The sequence below is a fragment of the Blennius ocellaris genome (assembly GCF_963422515.1).
Source record: "Blennius ocellaris genome assembly, chromosome: 4".
In the NCBI taxonomy this organism is placed as follows: domain Eukaryota; kingdom Metazoa; phylum Chordata; class Actinopteri; order Blenniiformes; family Blenniidae; genus Blennius; species Blennius ocellaris.
In genome coordinates, this window is record NC_137653.1 from 24,893,972 (window position 1) to 24,914,121 (window position 20,150).

General features: G+C 43.3%; 2 protein-coding genes across 2 annotated transcripts; both read right to left on the minus strand.

The window, feature by feature from the left end:
- Nucleotides 1–1,457: 1,457 nt before the first annotated feature.
- Nucleotides 1,458–11,551, minus strand: cdc42 (cell division cycle 42). Its single transcript, XM_080494753.1, has 6 exons — nucleotides 11,491–11,551; nucleotides 4,822–4,962; nucleotides 4,645–4,717; nucleotides 4,434–4,543; nucleotides 4,141–4,338; nucleotides 1,458–2,895 (listed from the first exon to the last, which is right to left on the minus strand). The coding sequence occupies exons 2-6, from the start codon at nucleotides 4,924–4,926 to the stop codon at nucleotides 2,806–2,808; spliced, it is 576 nt and encodes a 191-aa protein (XP_080350879.1). The 5' UTR covers nucleotides 4,927–4,962; nucleotides 11,491–11,551; the 3' UTR covers nucleotides 1,458–2,805.
- A 3,903-nt stretch (nucleotides 11,552–15,454) lies between these two features.
- Nucleotides 15,455–19,715, minus strand: snrpe (small nuclear ribonucleoprotein polypeptide E). Its single transcript, XM_080495539.1, has 5 exons — nucleotides 19,565–19,715; nucleotides 18,586–18,612; nucleotides 18,207–18,269; nucleotides 16,480–16,558; nucleotides 15,455–15,632 (listed from the first exon to the last, which is right to left on the minus strand). The coding sequence occupies exons 1-5, from the start codon at nucleotides 19,616–19,618 to the stop codon at nucleotides 15,577–15,579; spliced, it is 279 nt and encodes a 92-aa protein (XP_080351665.1). The 5' UTR covers nucleotides 19,619–19,715; the 3' UTR covers nucleotides 15,455–15,576.
- Between the last annotated feature and the right edge of the window lie 435 nt (nucleotides 19,716–20,150).

A 20,150-nucleotide genomic window follows, 5' to 3' on the forward strand; every position in this document is an offset into this window, starting at 1 on the left:
AGCCGTTTATGGCTGCAAATGACAGGAGGAAGAACTTTTAGTCTGTTTGGCTCCTTCCAGAGTTTTTCTACCTTTTGTGTGTCGGTTCATGTTTGAATCTGAATAAATCCTCTGACATGCAGATGAGCAGGGCAGTGAAGAGCAGAACACTGAGTGTCAGTGAGGCACGAAGCTTGTCTATTAGAAGAGGATCACTCTCATTTAGTTCTGATGGCCACACTTCTGCACTGAACCATCTGAGTTACTGGAAAAGAACAAATCTTGTTATTTATTAGGCTTTATTGTCCTTGTCCAAATCTGCTGCATTGAGTTTCAAACTGAGTCGGTCTATTCCACTACCTACTGTTTTACTTGACGTTTTAGTAGGAGGCATAACATTAAGAAGTATAATTATATAATGTAAAACTTTTTTTTGCTTTTTAATCATCTGACATTCAAACGTGAATAATTTTTGTCATATTATTCGTCTTGTCAGAAAGTTGTTATGAAAGAACCAGTTCACTTGCCAGACAACCTCATTAGATGCATTTTATACCACAATCAACTGGATTTTGACCAATATGAACATTAAATCATGCACCTGTGTGTGATGCTAAATGTGTCTTTGAAATATTTAGCTCGCCAGTCATCGTACAGTCCTGTGAGGACAGAATCATTATGCTTTATGAGTTTCTATAAGGGTAAAACTATTACAGTTTTTCATATTATACTGAACCTAATTATGCCTGAATATAAACTCGAGTATTCTTTTAAACAGAACATCACACATCTCATGTTGAATGTCTGACAATAACTGCAGGCGAACACACCAAGTAGACCTGCACAGTAAAGCAAAGCGAAATGAAATAATTCCCGGCTGGAGTCGAGTCATGGACGGTTGGTACAGATACAAGCTTTATCCAGTTGTTTTTCACCAAAGCCTGCTTTCTATAAGTCCATGATGCAAACACGCAAAACTTTGCAAAGTTTTGCTGGTAAATTTCCATCAACAATAAAATTGATCTGCCAGGTCTTCAGAGGCTCAGGCCGCTCTGGTACAGTATTTGACAAAAAAAAAAACTGATATTTCTCTGCATTTACACATAAACGCAGCTGTGACTCACCACAAATGATGATTCTTGAAAACCCCGGCCACAGTGGAGATCGACGAGCTGGTTGGAGCACACATTCACAAATTCGCGAGACCGCAGATTGTTTTTTTTTTTTTATTCTGGAGCCTCATTCACAGATATGGAGATGCAGTTTAATCAGAAAACCATTAGTGAAATTTGGTTAATATGGTTCCTTTAAACACTTCCCACACCATCTCAGCTTCAATAATCTGAAAGCATCTGAACACTGATGAAACAGCTGGAGCTTTATAGTTTTCAAGGTCGTCGAACACCTTTATCCTGGATTTTTTGTTGTTGTTGTTTTTCTTTAAAAGTCCAATAAAAACCAGCCACATGACAAGGTGGTAAAGGCAATTAAGGTATAAGTTTAATATTTTTGAAAAGAATGCATATACAAAGAACAAAGACTTTTAGACAAAGCATTTGGTTTTGCACCAAAACAACAACAGGTTATCATAATTATACTGACTGACTGGATGTCAACCCAACTCGAAGCCACCAGTCACAGGAAAACAAGAACCAACCAATCACAAATCATCTCTACCAAACAGTCTCTCTGCCACTGGAGGTCTGGACTTCGAACCAACCGGAGGTTTTCAGGGCCGAAACTGGCAGGTCAGAGGTCAGATGAATTCAGAACCCCTAAGTGTAAAAGGAGTGAAATTAACCTTCTTTTTTTTTTCATATATATTTATATATTTGTATATATATATAAAATAAAAAAAACAGCACGAACAGAAATAATAAAGAAAAAAAAAACAAAACAAAACAAATTTTGGTAAAAACACCTGGAGCCTACATCAACATCGTGTGCCATCTTACATTATAATTACATCTGTTAAACTACGGTTTGAGCGGCGCGGCGCGGCGCGGCGCCTGGCTGACGCACGTAACCGGAACGTCTGCGTGCGCCGGGCCCGTTGGAAGCGTCTCAGAGTTGCGCTTCGCCCTCCGCTGAGCCCGCTTCTTCTGCTAACACTGTTTAAGTTCCCTGCATCTAAAAAAAAAAAAAAAAAGGCCAAATCCTGCGCCGGACTCGTGGCCCCCGTTTCCTGCCGGATGCCTTCCCTTCTTCTATTTCCCAACCCAACCGTGTCCGAGCTGCACGGCGGCCTTCCGTGGGTTTGGAGGCGTCTCGTTCCGACTGAATCTCTCCGGTGTATTGAGGATTTGGAGGAAAATGGCTCAAAGGTTGGCAAACGGAAAAAAAACACACAAAAAAACAAACACTACTGTGTTAAGCATCTTCCTGTGGTGGTGTCGAGAAAGACGGGAGGGAGAAAGAAGGGGAATTAAAGAACTTTTTAACGGGTTAAAATTTTAAAGCGCAGCTTGGCTGAGCCCAAAGCTGCGTGACGCTGTATGGATTCCCACTCTGCCCCTCCTACAGCAGCCAGGTCGGCTTCACGTGAAGCGTCTTGTTATTGCAGAGGAATTGTGGGAAACTCGGCCGGCTGGTTCTCTCGCTGCTCGTCCCTTCACGGAGAGCCTCGGCAGAGCGAGGGAGGGGGTGTGGCGAGGGAGGGGGGGACAGGAGGATGATTTAACGTGTGTGTGTGTGTGTGTGTGTGTGTGTGTGTGTGTGTGTGTGTGTGTGTGTGTGTGTGTGTGTGTGTGTGTGTGTGTGTGTGTGTGTGTGTGTGTGTGTGTGTGTGTGTGTGTGTGTGTGTGTTCTGGTTAAGGTGGGAGCATCTCATAGCAGCAAGCATTTGCGTTTCTTCTTGGGCTCTGGGGGCTCCAGTGCAGCCAATATGGCTTCATCAAACACATTCTTTAGGCCTTTCTGTGGACACAAACACACAAACACACACGTTGTGAGGAACAACAACAACAACATTGACTGTAAACTGTAAATAAGGCATAATGCGGTGGCCGGAGATCAACACAACATCACATGTGAGATCAGCTGATCTCTTCACTCAAACACAAGCCAAAGAAGAAAATGGAGGAAAAAGTGAACAAAGCCCTGCTGGTGCTCAGTGTCCTGGCTGCAAAACAAAACAAGAGGGGGGGCAGGCCGAAGCGGTGGCAAACTTTACAAACACTGAGCTCTGCTTTCTGCCCCGGAGGAGAGAGAGAGAAAACTGGAACAAAGACATTCAACACTTGCAATGTGAGCAACGTGTGTTTATGGAGAGTTTGGCCAAAAAAACCTAATAAAAAGCTGTTGTCACAAGGAGGTTTGTGTTTTTCTTTAGGCTTCGGTTTTGTTGATTGACATCATTCAATTAACTCTTAATCTTAATCGTGGATGACGATAAAATTAAGGTTGTTAACCACGATATCTAACAGGCCCGGTTCACATGACGCCATTTCAAATGAAAAGTATCGTTCTTGCATTTTGGGTTCATGAAAGTTTTTGATACTACAGCTCAATACAGGGCCTTCAGGGCATGTAGTACACATGCCGGGCCTTTAGAGGCGCTGTGACTCACCAAACACACCACAAATACAGAAAAAGACAGAGCAAATAGAAATGTATAAGTAGATTCCTGCTCATAAACCTCTATATAACTCTAGTTCTGTAGCTCTTCCTGCTGCTAACGTCATGTAGCTTCTGCAGCTCCACCAGAGCTTGTCGTCCCTGATTGTTGTGGTTATTTGATGACATCACGGACCGCGGTGTGGGGGTGAGGTTACGTCATCTTTTGTTCACGATGATCGTCGTTGCTGACTTTTCCGCCCACACCCCGGGGGGTTGGACGGCACGAGCCGGGGTTTTAAAATTTACCCACTCTGGGACCCTTGTTGAAAAAAACCCGTCTTTGCGCTTCTAAAACACCAACCTCATGTGGACAACTGGTTTCACGGTGTGGACGGCCCCTAACTCAATCGGAATTTTGAATTGTCGCATTTTATGTTGAATGACCACTTCCTGTCTGAGAGTGGAGGGAGCCTGAGAGTGGAGGTCCTGCAGCCAGACAGTCTTGAAACAAACCCCTTGGTCATGTTCGTCTTTCTTCCATGTACCTTTGTCTCGCTATTGAGGTGTGTTTGAGTGTAACTCTCTGAAGCTCATGTCCTTTACCTGTGTGAGGGCCGAGCACTCCACGTATTTCACAGCCTTGAGGTCTCTGGCAAGCTTCTCCGCCGTCTCCGGAGTGATGGGCTTCTGCTTGTTCTTGGCCAGCTTCTCTATCGTGGACGGGTCGTCTCGCAGGTCGATCTGCGTGCCCACGAGGAGGAAGGGCGTCTTTGGACAGTGGTGGGTGATCTCTGGAACCCACTGCACCGGCAAACACAACAGTCAACACACTGTGAGAGAGAGAGGGGGGGGAGGGGTAAACTAAGCCGGAGTAGGACTGCAAGTGCCGGCGTTACCTTTTCTTTGACGTTTTCAAAGGAGGATGGAGACACGACGGAGAAGCAGACGAGGAAGACGTCGGTCTGTGGGTAACTCAAAGGTCTTAGCCTGTCGTAGTCTTCCTGACCTGGAACAAACCGGCGAGTAGTTTTGAAGGTTAGTACTGGTACTTTTCAAAAGTGGTATGGGTGCATCCCCGAGTACGAAGCATGAAGCCAGGACACGTACCCGCTGTATCAAACAAGCCCAGAGTGTAGGGCTCGCCGCCGATCATTACAGTTACAGCATAGTTATCAAACACCTGCAACAGATGTCCGGAGGCACGTTAGCGATTCATCCAGCGGGAGTTCGGAAAGACTTCGCGATTCAACGCGGATTCTGCAGCGCGGCATCGGCGGCACTTACCGTTGGCACGTATTCAGAGGGAAACTTGTTTGTAGTGTAGGAGATGAGCAGGCAGGTTTTACCGACGGCACCGTCCCCAACCACGACACACTTTATGGTCTGCATAGCTGCGTTTCACAGGCCTCACTTTTTATTCACGATCTGGAAAAAACACAGGCAGAAAAAGAAGCAGGGGAGGATCTATTAGATGCTTCCACAACTCTTTTTAAACACAATTGCACTTATATAGATTTAAATAATGACTTTAACGTTAACAAATCAGTAACTACACAAGTGAATTACACATCGCTCACACCCTTGGTTCGAAAATCCCTGAACTCCCACATATATGCACCAATTCAATAATATTGGAGCTGCTTGGTCGCTTTCACATGAACCGTGAAACATGGGCAGTGAAAAAAACAAATCAAGTCAGATAATGCAGCTCTATCCTTGAAAAGAAAATGTATTTTTTGAAAATGCATTTTAATTTTCAAATTTCACATTTCAAATTGAATTTTGGTCGCAATTTACTGGAGTGTCCTTTGAAAATTAAATCTTAAACATTTTCTTTTAAATTAAGTCACAGAATAAGCAGTGTTGAAGAAGAAAATTACAATGCAGTTTGAATCCTATTGGTCCAAAATTGAGCCTCATTCAGAATCTGCTGGTTTCATGGAGCTGGATTGGCTCCGCCCACATGCCCATCTTGGGAAGAAGAGGAAGTGCTTCCTCTCCTTATGCCATGTGCTATTGTTTACATTCTATCTGTGCTAATAAGAACCAGGATGACCCAGAAGGAGAAGCTCCTGAAGAAGTTGTGACTCTGCTGCTGCAGCAGGACGTTTCAGAATGTTAGTGGAGAGAGGACGAGGCAAGGATGGGAGGATAGACGTGTTTTCCAAAAAGTGTGTGTGTTTCAGGAATGACACACACACACACACACACACACACACACACACACACACACACACACACACACACACACACACACACACACACGATAAATAATCCCAGGTTTAACAGTTTTGGTCGTACAGTGTGTGGCGTGCAGCCACTCAGCAACATCAACACACCCACCGATTTCACTGGTGAACATCCACAGATGTTCACCATCTCGCAAAACCTCTCGAGATCAAACGTGATTCCAGAGTCAACGAACCCGGCGGATGACGAGGACGCAATGGCGATCGTTTGTGGTGTGTTTTTAATCAGAAAAAACACGTTTTAAAAACAAGAGGCGTTGGTTCGTCATAACAGCCGTTTTGATTTTTGGATTCCCGGCGCGCTTCCGGTCCGGCGTTTCCTCTCCTCTACGTCGCCTCGCTTTCTGATTGGCTACGTGTCACAGTCAACAGGCTCGTGCTCTGAAGGCCCCACACACGACGAGAACTCGGGCCAAAACAACCCAACATGTTGAATATCCCCCCCGACATCCTTCCCAGCAGACGAGAGCAGTCTTAACAAGCCACACCCGGCAGGAATATCTGATAAGATTATCTGATGATGATCTGAGCCTCCTTAAAATTGTCAAAAGGGGAGAATCGGGGCCAAAATCGTCCTGATTATCCTGCTGTGTGAACCGGGCACGAGCTACAAGATGTCCTGTGAGCAGATCATCAGGCAAAGCATGATTATGAAGCGAGAGGTGCTGAGGATAAATCAGCTGAGAAGAAAGTTCATCACTGTAGTGGAAGAGCATGAGCCATCAGGTACAGAATCCACAGAGTCAACAACAGAGGGAAGCCACGCAGAAAGTGGCACTGAAACAAGAGCAAAAGCTGCCAGGCAAACTAATGAGGACACAAAGACACTTTATTGTGCAGTACTGATGTTCAAGAGGCTCCTATGGGACTCCCCATGGCAACACACATCTGATGACCTAAATGTGACTGAAGCAAAATCTGTTGTGTCACTTGAACTGTATAATCTGATTTCTTGGGTGCTTCAGAGGAACACACATGTTATGTCAATATATCACATGACTTGAGCCTATCCATTTGTCAAAATGTAGTGTATCTCGCTTGTAAGGGCTGAAAGCAGACACCTTAATCTCTGTGTCTTGGTCTCACTGTTTGCCATCTAACAGGTTCATCACAAATTATGTCACTACTAAGGAGAGTAGGACATTCTCCTTCGTGGGACACAGTTCTGAGTCGAGACACCAGCCTTGCACAAATTCAGTTTAGTAGAGGGCAGAGACAAAATGCCAAACGGATTCTATAAGAACGCACCAACAGTTCTGGCATGGGACAACATAGATTTTGAAGAGGAGACATTGTCCCGTCGTGGGGGACGACCCGCCACACTAATGGCATTATGCTGCAAAGTTCAGTCATTGAACAACAGTCAAACCCAGACAGACGGCCGCGACAGAAGGGAGTTTCCACACTCAAACCAGCCCCTACCATCCCATTGGAACTGGACCAGCAATCAAAAAGACGGGGACCCCAGAATGTCTCATCATGACAGTATTTCTTTGCAGACAGAACCGTACAGATTGAAAACAAAGCCTGCTGCATAAACTGAACTGGCATACATATCTGTTAAGTTCATTGATGCTGAAAGATGCACTATCCCAAGCTGGACAGGTTTACAAACATTGTGTAGGTGCCAGCAGTGTGTGAACGTTCAGAAGGAAGCAGTAGCTGCATGGATGATGTTTCTGGAAGTGATGAGGATGAAATACTCAAAAAAAGTGTCCATTGAACACAAATAAAAGCTTACAGTGTACTTTCTACAGAAGCCAGGCTGAGCTCTATAAAAAAAAACATGTGCTGTACAATGACAAAAGCCTCTATTGTTAAAAGAAAAAAAGAAACAGCACACACCAAGCTGTATATAGGTATTTAGAATCTGTGTTTTATTTGTTTTCATTGTAAATATCTAGAATTTGGAATCATACTTATGACACTGATATAACTGAATTGCTATCACTTCCTGTCAAACAGCTGGTGCTCCCGGGGTGTCTGATAAAGATCAGATTAAATTTTCTATAAAATAATTAATAACTATTGATAATTATTAATCATTATTGATGCAACATTAATGGTACCTAGTGATCCTTATGAGGTAAGAAAATCACAATAACATATATTGATAACATCAACAGACAGAGATTTGGGCAACATTCAATGTAGGTTGTATTTTTCATCACCTCATTAAATTACCTCCAACACGAAGCTGAGAAATTGAGAGTGTGGTTCTGTAGCATTTCCCTATTTAGTAACCCACCTTCCTCACCTCTGATTGGCTATGGGACAAACTTCCGTCCTCTGATCATCTGTGGCATGCAGAGGACATGAATGACAGGGTATTGATCCAATCATGACAACTCTATTCTCAGTCTGTGCTCATATCAGTAAAACGTGACATTATTTTTATATTTATATCAAAACTGAGTCAAGACAACATATACAGGATAGAATGTACGTGCCAAGGACTGCAGCAGGGCAGAGTTACGTGACGCACATGAACACACCACCCGTGTATCGTCCGCATGAAGCTCGTTTACTCAGAAAAATCCACAAATTAGCATCATTGTTTAAGACGCTGGGTTCAAAGCATGTGAAAAATGTAGGTGTATGAAGGTTTATCATCTAGAAATTACAGAGAACTCCAGTACGCGCTGTATGCCATAAAAAAATCCCAGTACACTGAGGGGTGATTTAAAAGTGCCGGTACTGCATATCGGCGCATACCGGCCCTCTTAAGCCACAGTTCCACTGCGCAGTACGTGGCGGAGCGGGAGGTTACGGTACGGCAAAGTGTACCCAGGACCAACTCTGTTGCGCGGTCCCACCACAGAAAGTATGGAAAAATGTAGGCGGGGTTTGCGAGCGACTTGGAGACGCTCCAGCGAAGAACACGGAAGCGGCTGGCAACTGTCCAAGTCATTCTCTGTGACTCGGGTTAAACTTTCTCATTGTGAACAGTAGCATCCAGCTCCTGTTGAATTTCCTCCTCCTGTTCCTGAGGGGAGCGTCTCTATCTCGTTAATAGGCCGCCATGTTGTGTCGGGCGCCCACGTTTCGAGAAACCCAGTTAACAAAACAACCACTGAGCGCAAAGCGGTGTATGTAAACAACAACGGAGGGTTTCCAGCCGATGAAATAATTAAATATTGTGGACAAGTCGAGAGTGACGAACGTCACGACCAATCAGCAGACGGCTGCGTTGTCGCTCCTCCTCACAGACCCGTTCCTCGGCTCTTGGTACCTCAACGGAGGGGTAGCGGAAAATCGTAGCTGCCGGTCACAGTTTTTTCCCGTACCGTCCTCAACTTTTTCAGTCGGACCACGAGAAAATATATTTGCCTTCCTGACCTCGTCTCGCTATTGTAGCCATCATGTGCAGCCCTGAGTGATGTGTTCAGGTGCATCACGTAACTTGGACCTGCTGCACTGTCTCTCCTCACGCTCACACATCCACCACACCACCATAGAGGCTGTGTTAAATTTCCTGCACTATGAAAGACAGATTTGCAGGAATTTAGTAAAATATGCGGGATTCCCACAGTCCCACGGTGAAATTCAAGCCCTGCGTATGGAATGCAAAAAGAAGTACTCACACATTTACTCAAACTAACCTAAAAAGTAACTAACCACAGTCAGCTGAAGGCAATGTGCAGAGGGGCAACTACAGCTACAACACAAGCAGACTTAATCCAGAATTTGTGTTTGTAGGCCAGCAGGCTCTGTGGGGCCGGCCAGCTTAAGGACCAGCAGTGAAAGCAGCCAACAATCAAAATGAAAACATCTTTTAAAAGACTGAATACTGGTGGCCCTGGTTGCAATTTGGTTCCACAATCAAGTAAAATATTGGCTAAAGGAAGCCCTCCCAAGACATTGGGTGACCACTGCTGCTAACCGCGACTACGTTATCCTGCGCTGCTCCATCCCGGATTAAACTGGTTTCCGTGTGAACTGGTGACCGACTGCCTTTAGAGTCCATTGTTGCAGATGTTAAAAACCTGGCAAATCAGGCGGGGGTGTGTGTCTGTCAAGGTGTATTCTGTTTCAGCCCATAGCTAGTGGCGATTGGCTCCGGCTCCCCTGAGCAGGAGAAAGCGGCATTTGGGAAGTCGGCCATATGGGGACTCTGCTGCATTGCTACTAGCAACCCTCCAGCAACAGTGGGTGCCATATTTATTGAGAGGAGAAACAATATGTCAAGGTTCAGTGAGTTCTCAAGATAAATTACATTTTGGATTTTTCCAAATGCCTAAGAGTTGTTGTGTATATGGGTGTTTAGTTCATGCAACTAAGAATGCGGGCGTGAAGTTTGCTCCAAGAAAGCCGGAACGCCGGAAACTGACCGTCTTTCATCGGCCGCACAAAAGTAAGGGAGTTTAGCAGGGCAAATAACAGCAAAAATAGGGTCTTGTCACACTTATATGTGCTCTCAGCACTTAAAACTCAGCCACAACATGAAGTTTGCAGTCTGCAGAACATATGGCACAAAGAAAATCTGACTTGCAACCAAAGTGTTGCAATACATGATCATAAATGGAGACCCGGCGTTGTGAGATTTATGTGTTTGGAAAGCCAAACACATAAAGATAAGGAGGAAGACAACATGGAAGTGGTTGCTACTCGGACAGAGTGCGGAATAATTGAAAACTTTTTTTTTTAAATAAAACTGTTCGGTTAATTTTTTAAGGGGAGCTGGGAATAAGTACATTTTAGCAAACCATGACCAAAGTTGTGACAATTGCAGTGTGTGGAAGGCTTAACAGAGGATGCAAACACTCATGTGGTTCATTTATCACATAATTGTACAGATACGGGAAGATAAAGTTGGGCCACTGTTTAGGATTGTTGATCCAGGTGTCTGCAGGGAGCTTGTACAGGTATTCAGACAACCCTACCATGTTTAATTTGACATTGTATTGGGCCCAGGCCTCCTCCGGTGATTCTTCTTTGGCAATGTATGCAATTTTCTCCATGTAATGAAAAAATAATTAAGTAAACGCACACTGTACAATTGCACCGGCTGGTTTGTTTTCCCCCAAACAAATATGGCGCCGTGCCGAAACGTCATGTGTGACGTAAGCCCGACTTCCGGAATAGAAGATGGATGGGTGGTTACCAGCAGCAACAAGGGACGCTAAAGGAAGTTGGTCACCAGTTAACAGGGAATCCAGTTAATCCGAAACACCGGCCGCATCTTCGGCCTCAATCGGGCCAAATTTCCTCTTGGTTGCTCCAACGATGAACTTTCAAGAGACACACACCCCCCTGTGTTTTAAACTGAATCCATACTTTACAGTTAAAATAGCATAAAGGGAGAACACTGTAAGTCGGAAGAATAATGACCGGATGGCTTGTTACGCCTCTTCATCTAGCTCCTCTACGCGAACCGCTAACACGTAAAGAGTTAAATCTCCGGCGGCTTTGGCAGCTTTCACCAAATGTACAGTGGATGTTTTTTTTTTTTTAACTGTTTGTATGAGGTATAGTAGACGGATTTCCTTCCTCGAAGGTTGAGTGTCAAACACAGTCCTGCCTCATTAGCCTGAGCAAACGTAGAGAGCTAGTCACCGCGGATGCTGCTTCCGAATGGCACATCTACGCCGTATAACGCCCTCCAGTTAAGCACACATGTACACTCCCGGGCAGTATTGCCTGCATTTAAACTAAACATCGGGTCATATCACAACAACGACGTAAATATTGTGTTTTTTCGTACCGTTTTCTCTGTTTGTGTCTTTACGCCGGGCGTTGGCAGCTCCGAGCTAAGGGGCTTCCCAGTCAACGGAACAGGGACTCTTGACTTGCGAGTTTGAACGAATCGTTCAAAACCCGCGAGTCACTTTACTGAACGGTGATTCACGAATCATCACGTTCATTAATTCGTTCACTGAGTCATTCTTGCTACAGAGGAAAACAGAAATGTTACTGTGCTGCTACAGCTCTAACTGCAGCTGTACCAATATATCACATTACCCACTTACCACTTTAGTCACCATGTTTGAATTAATACATAACAATGTTTGTTAAATGTGTTAAATGTGGGCACACAGCTGTTCTTTAGGACTCTTCGGCCCCACTTACTCATTTACCTACTTTTTATGGAATATTGCTGCAAGTATTTTATTTGTGTGTGTGTGTGTGTGTGTGTGTGTGTGTGTGTGTGTGTGTGTGTGTGTGTGTGTGTGTGTGTGTGTGTGTGTGTGTGTGTGTGTGTGTGGCATATTACATGGCAATCTTACTGCATATATAATACAAGTTTTAATATAGAAAGATATTAATTGGTAGAACTGTCCAATATAATATTAGATAAGGGGTAGAATTTGATAAGTTTTACTTCTTCCTATGAACCCCCTGCAGTTTGCGTACAGAGCAGGCGTCGTTGTGGATGATGTCATCTCCCTGCTGCACCTGGAGGACACCAGGAGCACTGTGAGAGTGATGTTCTTTGACTTCTCCAGTGCGCCCAACACCATCCAGCCAAAACTGCCCAGGGGGAAGCTGGTGAGAGCTGGAGTCGACCATCACCTGGCTGCAATGGACCTTCGGCTACCTCACTACTCAGGCCGCAGGACATGAGGCTCTGGGACTATGTGTCTGATGTGGTTATCTGCAGCACGGTGGCTCCTCAGGGTACAGTGCTCTCCCCGTTCCTGTTCACACTATACACATCAGAGTTCCCTCACAATACTGACAACTGCCACCTCCAGAAGTTCTCCGATGACTCGGCCATCATCGGACATGTGTCAGAGGGGGACGACCAGGAGCACAGGGAGGTCATCACCTCTTTTGTCTGCTGGTGTGAACAAAACCACCTGCACATCAGTGCTGGTAAGACGAGGGAGGTGGTGACTGACTTCAGAAGGAAACCTCCACAACCTGCACCGGCGAGCCTCCAGGGCCTGGACATCCAGATCTGGGAGGAGTACAGGTACCTTGGCTGTTCACCTCAACAACAAACTGGACTGGTCACACAACACGGACGTACTGTACAAGAAGGGCCAAAGTCGTACCCACCCACTGACAAGACTTTGAGAAGACAGCAGGACTCTGCTGAGGACTTTCTATGACTCTGTGGTGGCATCTGCCATCCTTTATGTTGGGGTCTGCTGGGCCAGTGGATGCGGGACAGAAAGGGACTGAACAAGCTGGTCAGAAGGGCCGTCTCAGTCTTGGACTGTCCCCTGGACGCCATTGAGGAGGTGGGTGAGCGGAGGATGTTGGCCAAGCCGACAGCCATCGTGGACAACCCCTCTCGCCCCCTTCAGGAGACTGTGGGAGCTCTGAGCAGCTCCTTCTGTGCAACATGCATGAAATGAATGAATAAAAAATACAAATCTAGATTTTTTTCTGATTGATAACATGCCTATGGTTTTTGTATTTTACATATGGGTTTATAATGTGTTCATATTATTATTTTTCAACTAATTAAAAATAATCTGTGTGTATTGTTTTACCTATCATAGATCACAAATCAGAACAACATTCTATAATTGTTTAGCCCACTATGAACATTAAAATACTCCAAACCATGTGTCCAGAATCAAACCTACATGTATGACGTCTGCTGGAAAGAAAACCAGGTGAAGATCAGTTTAACAATCAGGGATTTATGATTGATTAAAAGTGATGACGCGCCGAACAGATGGAATTATTAGACTGAGCAGAGCGGGCCACCGGACCAAGATGACGGTGCCACCGTGCCCCGCGAACACTGCAGAGACCGACCACATGAACAACTAAACCACGTTCATCTCTCCATATTTTGTCCCCAAAACAGGCAAAACAGGACTTTCTAACTCGGTGGGAATTCGAGACTTGTGTGTTCTGGTAATGTAAGAGTGTCTCACTTGTAATTTTGTTTTGTTCCTCTCAGCCACCGTAATTTACCACTGGAATTGGTCCCACAAGAAAACAGCAAGAGGATTAGTCTGTTATACAGGAGGATTTCTTTTTTCATCCTACAGGACAAGAGGGAAAGGTTTGACCTACATAGGTATGGTGCCTTACCTCTGTCTGCCTCTAGATGTCAGTACAGTCCAATGACCCCGTTGCAGAGAGGGAAACGTGCTGAAGGAGGCATTCTTGGAGGGTGAAACCAAGTTATCAAAGAAAAAAAGTCAGAAGCTGGAGAAAAAAATTTAGTCATATTTATATTTTTTTATATATGAGGTCTTTATTCCGAACTTTGTAGGTTCTTGTTTCAGGGTGATCCTCAAACAAGGAGACGTCCAGGACACGTGAGACAAAAAGTGCCAGCTCATCTGTGTATAGTATAATACACAGACAGTTTCATAAGTTTCCACGATGCTTTGAGGTGAAGAGGAAGAAAAACGAGCAAGCTGTGATCATGATCTGTAATACATAGAAGCATCGTCGCTCCAACAAGCGCTCGCAGCTCGTTCAGTCAACCAAAACACCGACAACAGTTCGTTTCTCAAAAGAAACAATTAAAAAAAAGCAAACATAAATGACAGAAAAAAATTATATACATATAGATTTCTTCCTGACGTGTCTAGATTGTCTTGTTTATATCGTCCTTTGTCTTGTCTTTATATTCTTTATAGAATTAAAAAAAAGTGTATGTTTGAATGGAAATGGGAAAGTGTATTGTTGGAAACTATTTTTGTACCACTTACTGCAGTATAGGGGACCCTCTTTTTTTAATGCCATTTTAACTGTATTATTGAAATTGCAAATAAAAATTGGAATACATTTAGAAAATGTCAACAGAATTCAAAATGTATGTTTCCGTTTAGAGATTGAGTTTAATATTGAAAAATACAAGTCAAAGACCACATACAGCAGAATTTGGAACACAATGTTGGCCATGTATCTATCTATATCTATGTGTGTGTGTATATATATATATACATTTGCCGTCTTTCAGCACTCATCACAACTCTGTAAAAAAAACTTGTTTACACAACAGTGCTACCAGCCATTAAAAATTACTTTTTGAAAACGACTCCCAAAGTGGAACTTTTTGAAAACACTCCAACACCGTAAAAACATGGGGAATACAATTTTTCTGAAACTTGAAATTCCTGTCGTATAAAAGGGGCCTATGGGGCCGTTCCCCACAAGAACACCGGCTCACATAAACGAACTGTTTTTGGCCGATCATCTGCTTGAAAACATGATTAATTTTTTTTAAAAAACTGGTCCCAGATTAGAGAAATCCTAACAGGATGGCTCGGCGGTGAGGTGTGGACTGCAAAGATGATCATCTGAGGAAAAACGATGTAGTCTAATAACCACAACAATGACGGACTACAAGCTCCAGTACCTACTGACACTAGCTGGAGGACCAGGGCCATAGACCTATAGAACTCAGATACAGTACATAGAACCACAGCCATAATAAAGAGTAGACGCTGCATTGACCGATACTCCTCATTGGCGCTGACACGTGGTGGCGCCGCCATCTTGCCCCGATCTTTGTCTTTGGGAAACCGGGAAGATTTAAGTCAAAACAAAAACCTTTTAAAAAGTAGATTAAGCTCATCTGCTCCTTTGTTATTTTCTTCCTTCAAATTTCTGACAACCGTTCTTCAACAAAACTCCTATTTTGATACATATCTGACAAACCAAAGCTGCTGAAAATGAATACGATTGTAAAACATGACATCACAGTTCTGAGAGGAAACCTTCTGGAAGAAGTCAAAATAGGCACGTTTAAGAAAAAAAACAAGGTTTATTCTCAAAATACAAGCACATGGTGAAAAGAAACACTCATTATCCATGTCATACGAATACAAAGTCTAATCCAGAATGAGGAACTTGTTGAAGAGTGTGTGTGAAGTCAGGTGGAGACGCTCTGCAGCAAAGTGATGTTGTCTCCTTTCAACATGATCCTCCCTGGAAGAGACATGAGAACAAGACAAAACATCAGCACAGACTCAGGTGGCGGCTTTTCTGCATGTGGGTTGGAGGGAGGGGACAGGATAGACAGAGAGACTGGAGGGAGATACAAACCTTGGTTTGGGGAGAGAGAAAGAGAGAGAAAGTAACCCTGAACAGCAGTAATACAAACAAGAACATAAAAACTTACTCCAAGTAATCAGAGATTTACATCATTTTAAGAATCACCAAGTCCATTCCAAAACTCAGACATCTGAACATTACATTGGTCCTTTCAAAGACACAGGGTATTATTGTTGCAAAACTATTTGTCTATGCATAAGCAGTTGTCTGTCTGTACCTCAATCTGTCTGGAGTTACAGTTGTTGATGTGTAAACGAATGTCAATGTGAACCCGAATCTGCAAAAGTTGTCTGTAAATAGTTTTCAAATGTGTAAAAAAAAAAAGAAAAAAAAAGTCGATGCATTGCTGAGCCTTCTATCATCAGATTCCAGGTGTATAGAAACAACTTCATTTTATTTATTTTTTATATATGCTTAGACATAATTTGGCTACAATAATGCCCCCACACACCCAATCGCCTTAAATTATAATCTTTTCCCCTCAATTTTATAAAACTTTGAATCCCACTGGGAAGACTTATTTTTCGTATACAATATCTACAAAATGACATTTGAGGTAATAAAGCAAGCTGATCTCCAGCGGTAAGCCTGAAACAAAGGACAAGTGTAAACAGTTTGCATCAGGGCGCCACTCATGCAGCCTGAAAGCCCTGATCTGGTCTGAACCGCCCCGAGGGGCTTTACTTTCACTGAATGGAGTGAATTGACGGAGTGATCTTACCCAGGGGCTTTCTGTTCTTCGTTTTCATGTGGACTTCCTCTGCATCATCGAGAACCAGATTCATGTATTCATCGAAGCCCTGGAACACAATGACGTGTTAACTTTGGGATACAAAACAAAAAAAACAAAAAAACTCATCCTGAAGAAGCGGATTGTTGTCCCTCGGAGTGGAGTCAACCACACAAACAAATTGAAGATGCTGGTCAATTTACCTCAACACTTTAGTGTCTATTAGAAAAACTATGAGGAAATAATTAGACTTCTTCGAAAGCCACAAAAGACAAATGAAGGATTTTGGCCTCAGTGAAAAAGGACAAACTGCTCCCACCTGATGCACAGAAGTTACATTCCATAGATTTACAGCGAGTCAAGTGATGGTCACACTATTTGACCTGAGATCCATTAATTAACTCAGAATTCCTGTGTTACTCCAGTGACTTTATGAATAGAAAGTTTGCACGGTTAAAATCAAGACGTACATCCAGTTCCTATCATGAACGACTCTGCAATTAATCCTTGTAATGAATGATATTTTAAATTTTAATCCACACTTCTCAGCAACTCTTCTTTATTTTGTAGAGGCAGGGTTTCCGAGCAGCAGTAGTTTTGTTGTTACACCGTGTGGAGAGAAAAAAGAGAAAAGAAAAGCGTTTCTGAGAAGTGTGTTTGAACAGAGAACTAAGTTTAGAGTTCCTTGCTGAACACGCCGCCTCCGACTCCCGTTCATCGGCTCTACACCTCCACTATTTTATTTTGGAACAATTTATCGACGTTAAGTTAAATAGAACCAATTCAGTTATTTCGACAGCAAAGCTCCATCAGCATAATATCCAGCTGCTTGATGTGAATATGAAATCATCACCCAGCATTATAAAAGGGACATCATAGGCCTGGGCGATGAACCGAAAATTTACCGATTACCGAAATTTACAGACATCATTTTGCCCATGGCGGTATATTCAGTGTTTAAAAAAAGAAACGAAATGTTAGTTTTGATCGTGTTTAGGCAGCATGTCCCTTTAAGACGCTGTACTGCGTGAGAGACGTGACTCCACTCATCCAGTCTGTAACAAAAATGGAGAGAGGAGGTGATGGAGGAGGTTCAGAAGTTGTAGCAGCTGCTATGGTGGCTGAAGTGAACGGCTTTAGAAGCCAGCGAAGCAAATCGTCCGTATTGAGAATCAGTGGACAGAGTGACGCGAGCTGCCAGAATCCACGCCTCCATGGCAGACAGAATGCCATGGAGCAACGCACCGTTCGTCATGCTGGACGCGAAAAGTCTTTTTACACACAAACTATGTAAGTTCTTTCAGGAGAATTAGGTTAGATTGGTCTTTTTTCAGATCGCTGTGGAGAAATCCAGTGTTTTCTGGTGCAATACAGACAAAGTCACGGTATAATTCAATCTCAGTCCTTCCCTTTTCTAGTAATCTGTGCTTATCAGCACATCAATAAAATCCTAACAACTAAAAGTACTTAATTTGTATTTTCTTCATTTATTTTCAGACAGTGTAGTTTTACAGTCCTTTAAAGTGGCAATAAATAGGTCCAGGTCCTATCAACATAACTGCTGCATCGAGTGGACAATTTTTTGTGCAGTGGAGGAGTTATCGTCTATTTATCGTTATCGAGGTGAACTGCTCAATATATTGAGATATTGATTTGAGGCCATATGGCCCAGCCCTAGGACTTCACGCTACAGACCATAATAAACAAAGGACACTCACGATGATGCAGCCCTCTATCCGCATGTTCACCTGCTCGTACAGCCACACCTGGATCCGCGAGCGCTGGGAAACGACAAAAAACCTTGTTCACATGTCAGCATTTTAATGCTATAGAAATGAATGTTTATGTAAATATACTATATTAACAAATAAATGAAAACTTATCAGATAGCAAGGTGCAAACAGTTTAGTACTGTCAGTATTGATGCAACATTTCACTGTTGCCAACACTATTTTAATATAGCAAGAAAGTGACAAAGGACTTCTATTCGTATAAATACATTTTATCTTCTCATCTGTATGATTTTGTATTTTTGTACGCTGTGATGAGTCTGGAACAAATCTTAAAAAGTATGCATGTGAAGTGTGAGATACTCACGTTTTGAAGATAACGAAAAATTAGGTTCTGGCAGGCAGAGTGAAGGAAATCCAACAGACAAGTTAAACATGTGGAGAGTAAAACAATGAAAGATGTTTGGGACGACACTGTAATTTCTAGATTTGGACGCTTGGCAAACGTATTTCTACCAAACCATTAAGAAATAAGACAATTTACTGTACTTCACAAGGAATTACATGCAAACAAAGTGATTAATACAGGTATAAAAATTGTATTTATAAAGATAACGGTAACACAATTAGTGAGTGTGTCAGCAGAAGATGGTTCCACCGGTGCGTAGGAACTAAAAGCTGCTTCACCTTGTTTCTTGACTCTGGGAACATTTCGTAAAGCATTTCCTGTGGACCTCAGCAGTGTGGAGGTTTCATAGTCTACTAGTAAATCTAACGTGCATCTCATCCGTGGACGAGTTGTTCTCTGAGGGTGTCGTCTGTGGAACGAGTTCTCCGGGGTTGCAGTTTTGTGGACGAGTTGTCCTACAATCGCCATCGCGGATCCGGTGTTTCGGATTAACTGGCGTCCCTGCTAACTGGTGACCGACATGCCTTCGCGTCCCTTGCCGCTGGTAGAAGCAGATGTTAATAAACTCGACAGAATTCTGGACCGCCGTTTTACTGTATTTACTATGAAGTCCAAAATGTCGTACCTTTTGTGCTGCTCCTCGCAGCAACAAGAAAAACTAAAGGATGTCGGTCACCAGTTGACAGGGAAACCGCTCAACCCGGAACACCGGCTAGCCGCGGCTATGTCAACCGTATCTCCCGAAAGTACAATAAAAACATCCATTATTTGTTCATATATCTTGAAATGAGGTTATCATAGATCTCGTTACCCCTGCAAACAAAACTGTAAATACATGAGTTCAGATGAGTTAAACCTATGCTTAGCCAAGCTGCTAATTTAGCCTAGCCGATTATTCAAACGCGTGTGTGAAGATGCGATTACAAAGAAAGGATACAATGGGCTGCACCATAACCTTCTGGACCTTCTGCCCCTGTCCTCGATACGCCATCGCTGCAGTATTCCACTAGTCAGACGGATTTAGAGAAGAATTGGTCAGTTTTCTCAGAAGGAGAACACGAATGGATCACGTTGAACGCGCTCGTCAATGGCGGGCTCACTTCCTATGTGTGTCACGTGTTGTCCGGTGGTTCTTCACAGTGCACCCTGCAGGCAGGAGGCCGTCACTGCAGCCACTGCTTCTTTTTGTTGCTTCATGGCGGACGGCACTCAACGTTAAGGTGCATTACAGTTTTTCTCCATTGGTTTAGCTCATTTCTTGAAACAGAAATTACATTCTCAAAACAACATGGACAACCCTCCAAACCACTGGGCACTTCTTCACAACAGATTTCAAATTCTCATTCCTTTCAACAAATTGCAAATGTCTTAGCACACTTTGCAAATGATTGATTACAGTTGCCTACAGTTAGCACAATTACCAATTGTATATATCTTGCTGATCTAAACTAATTGTTGATTGTCAGTCAAATGGTTTTACTCTCCAAAACATGTCAGCATTATTTCATTGTGTCAGCCATCAT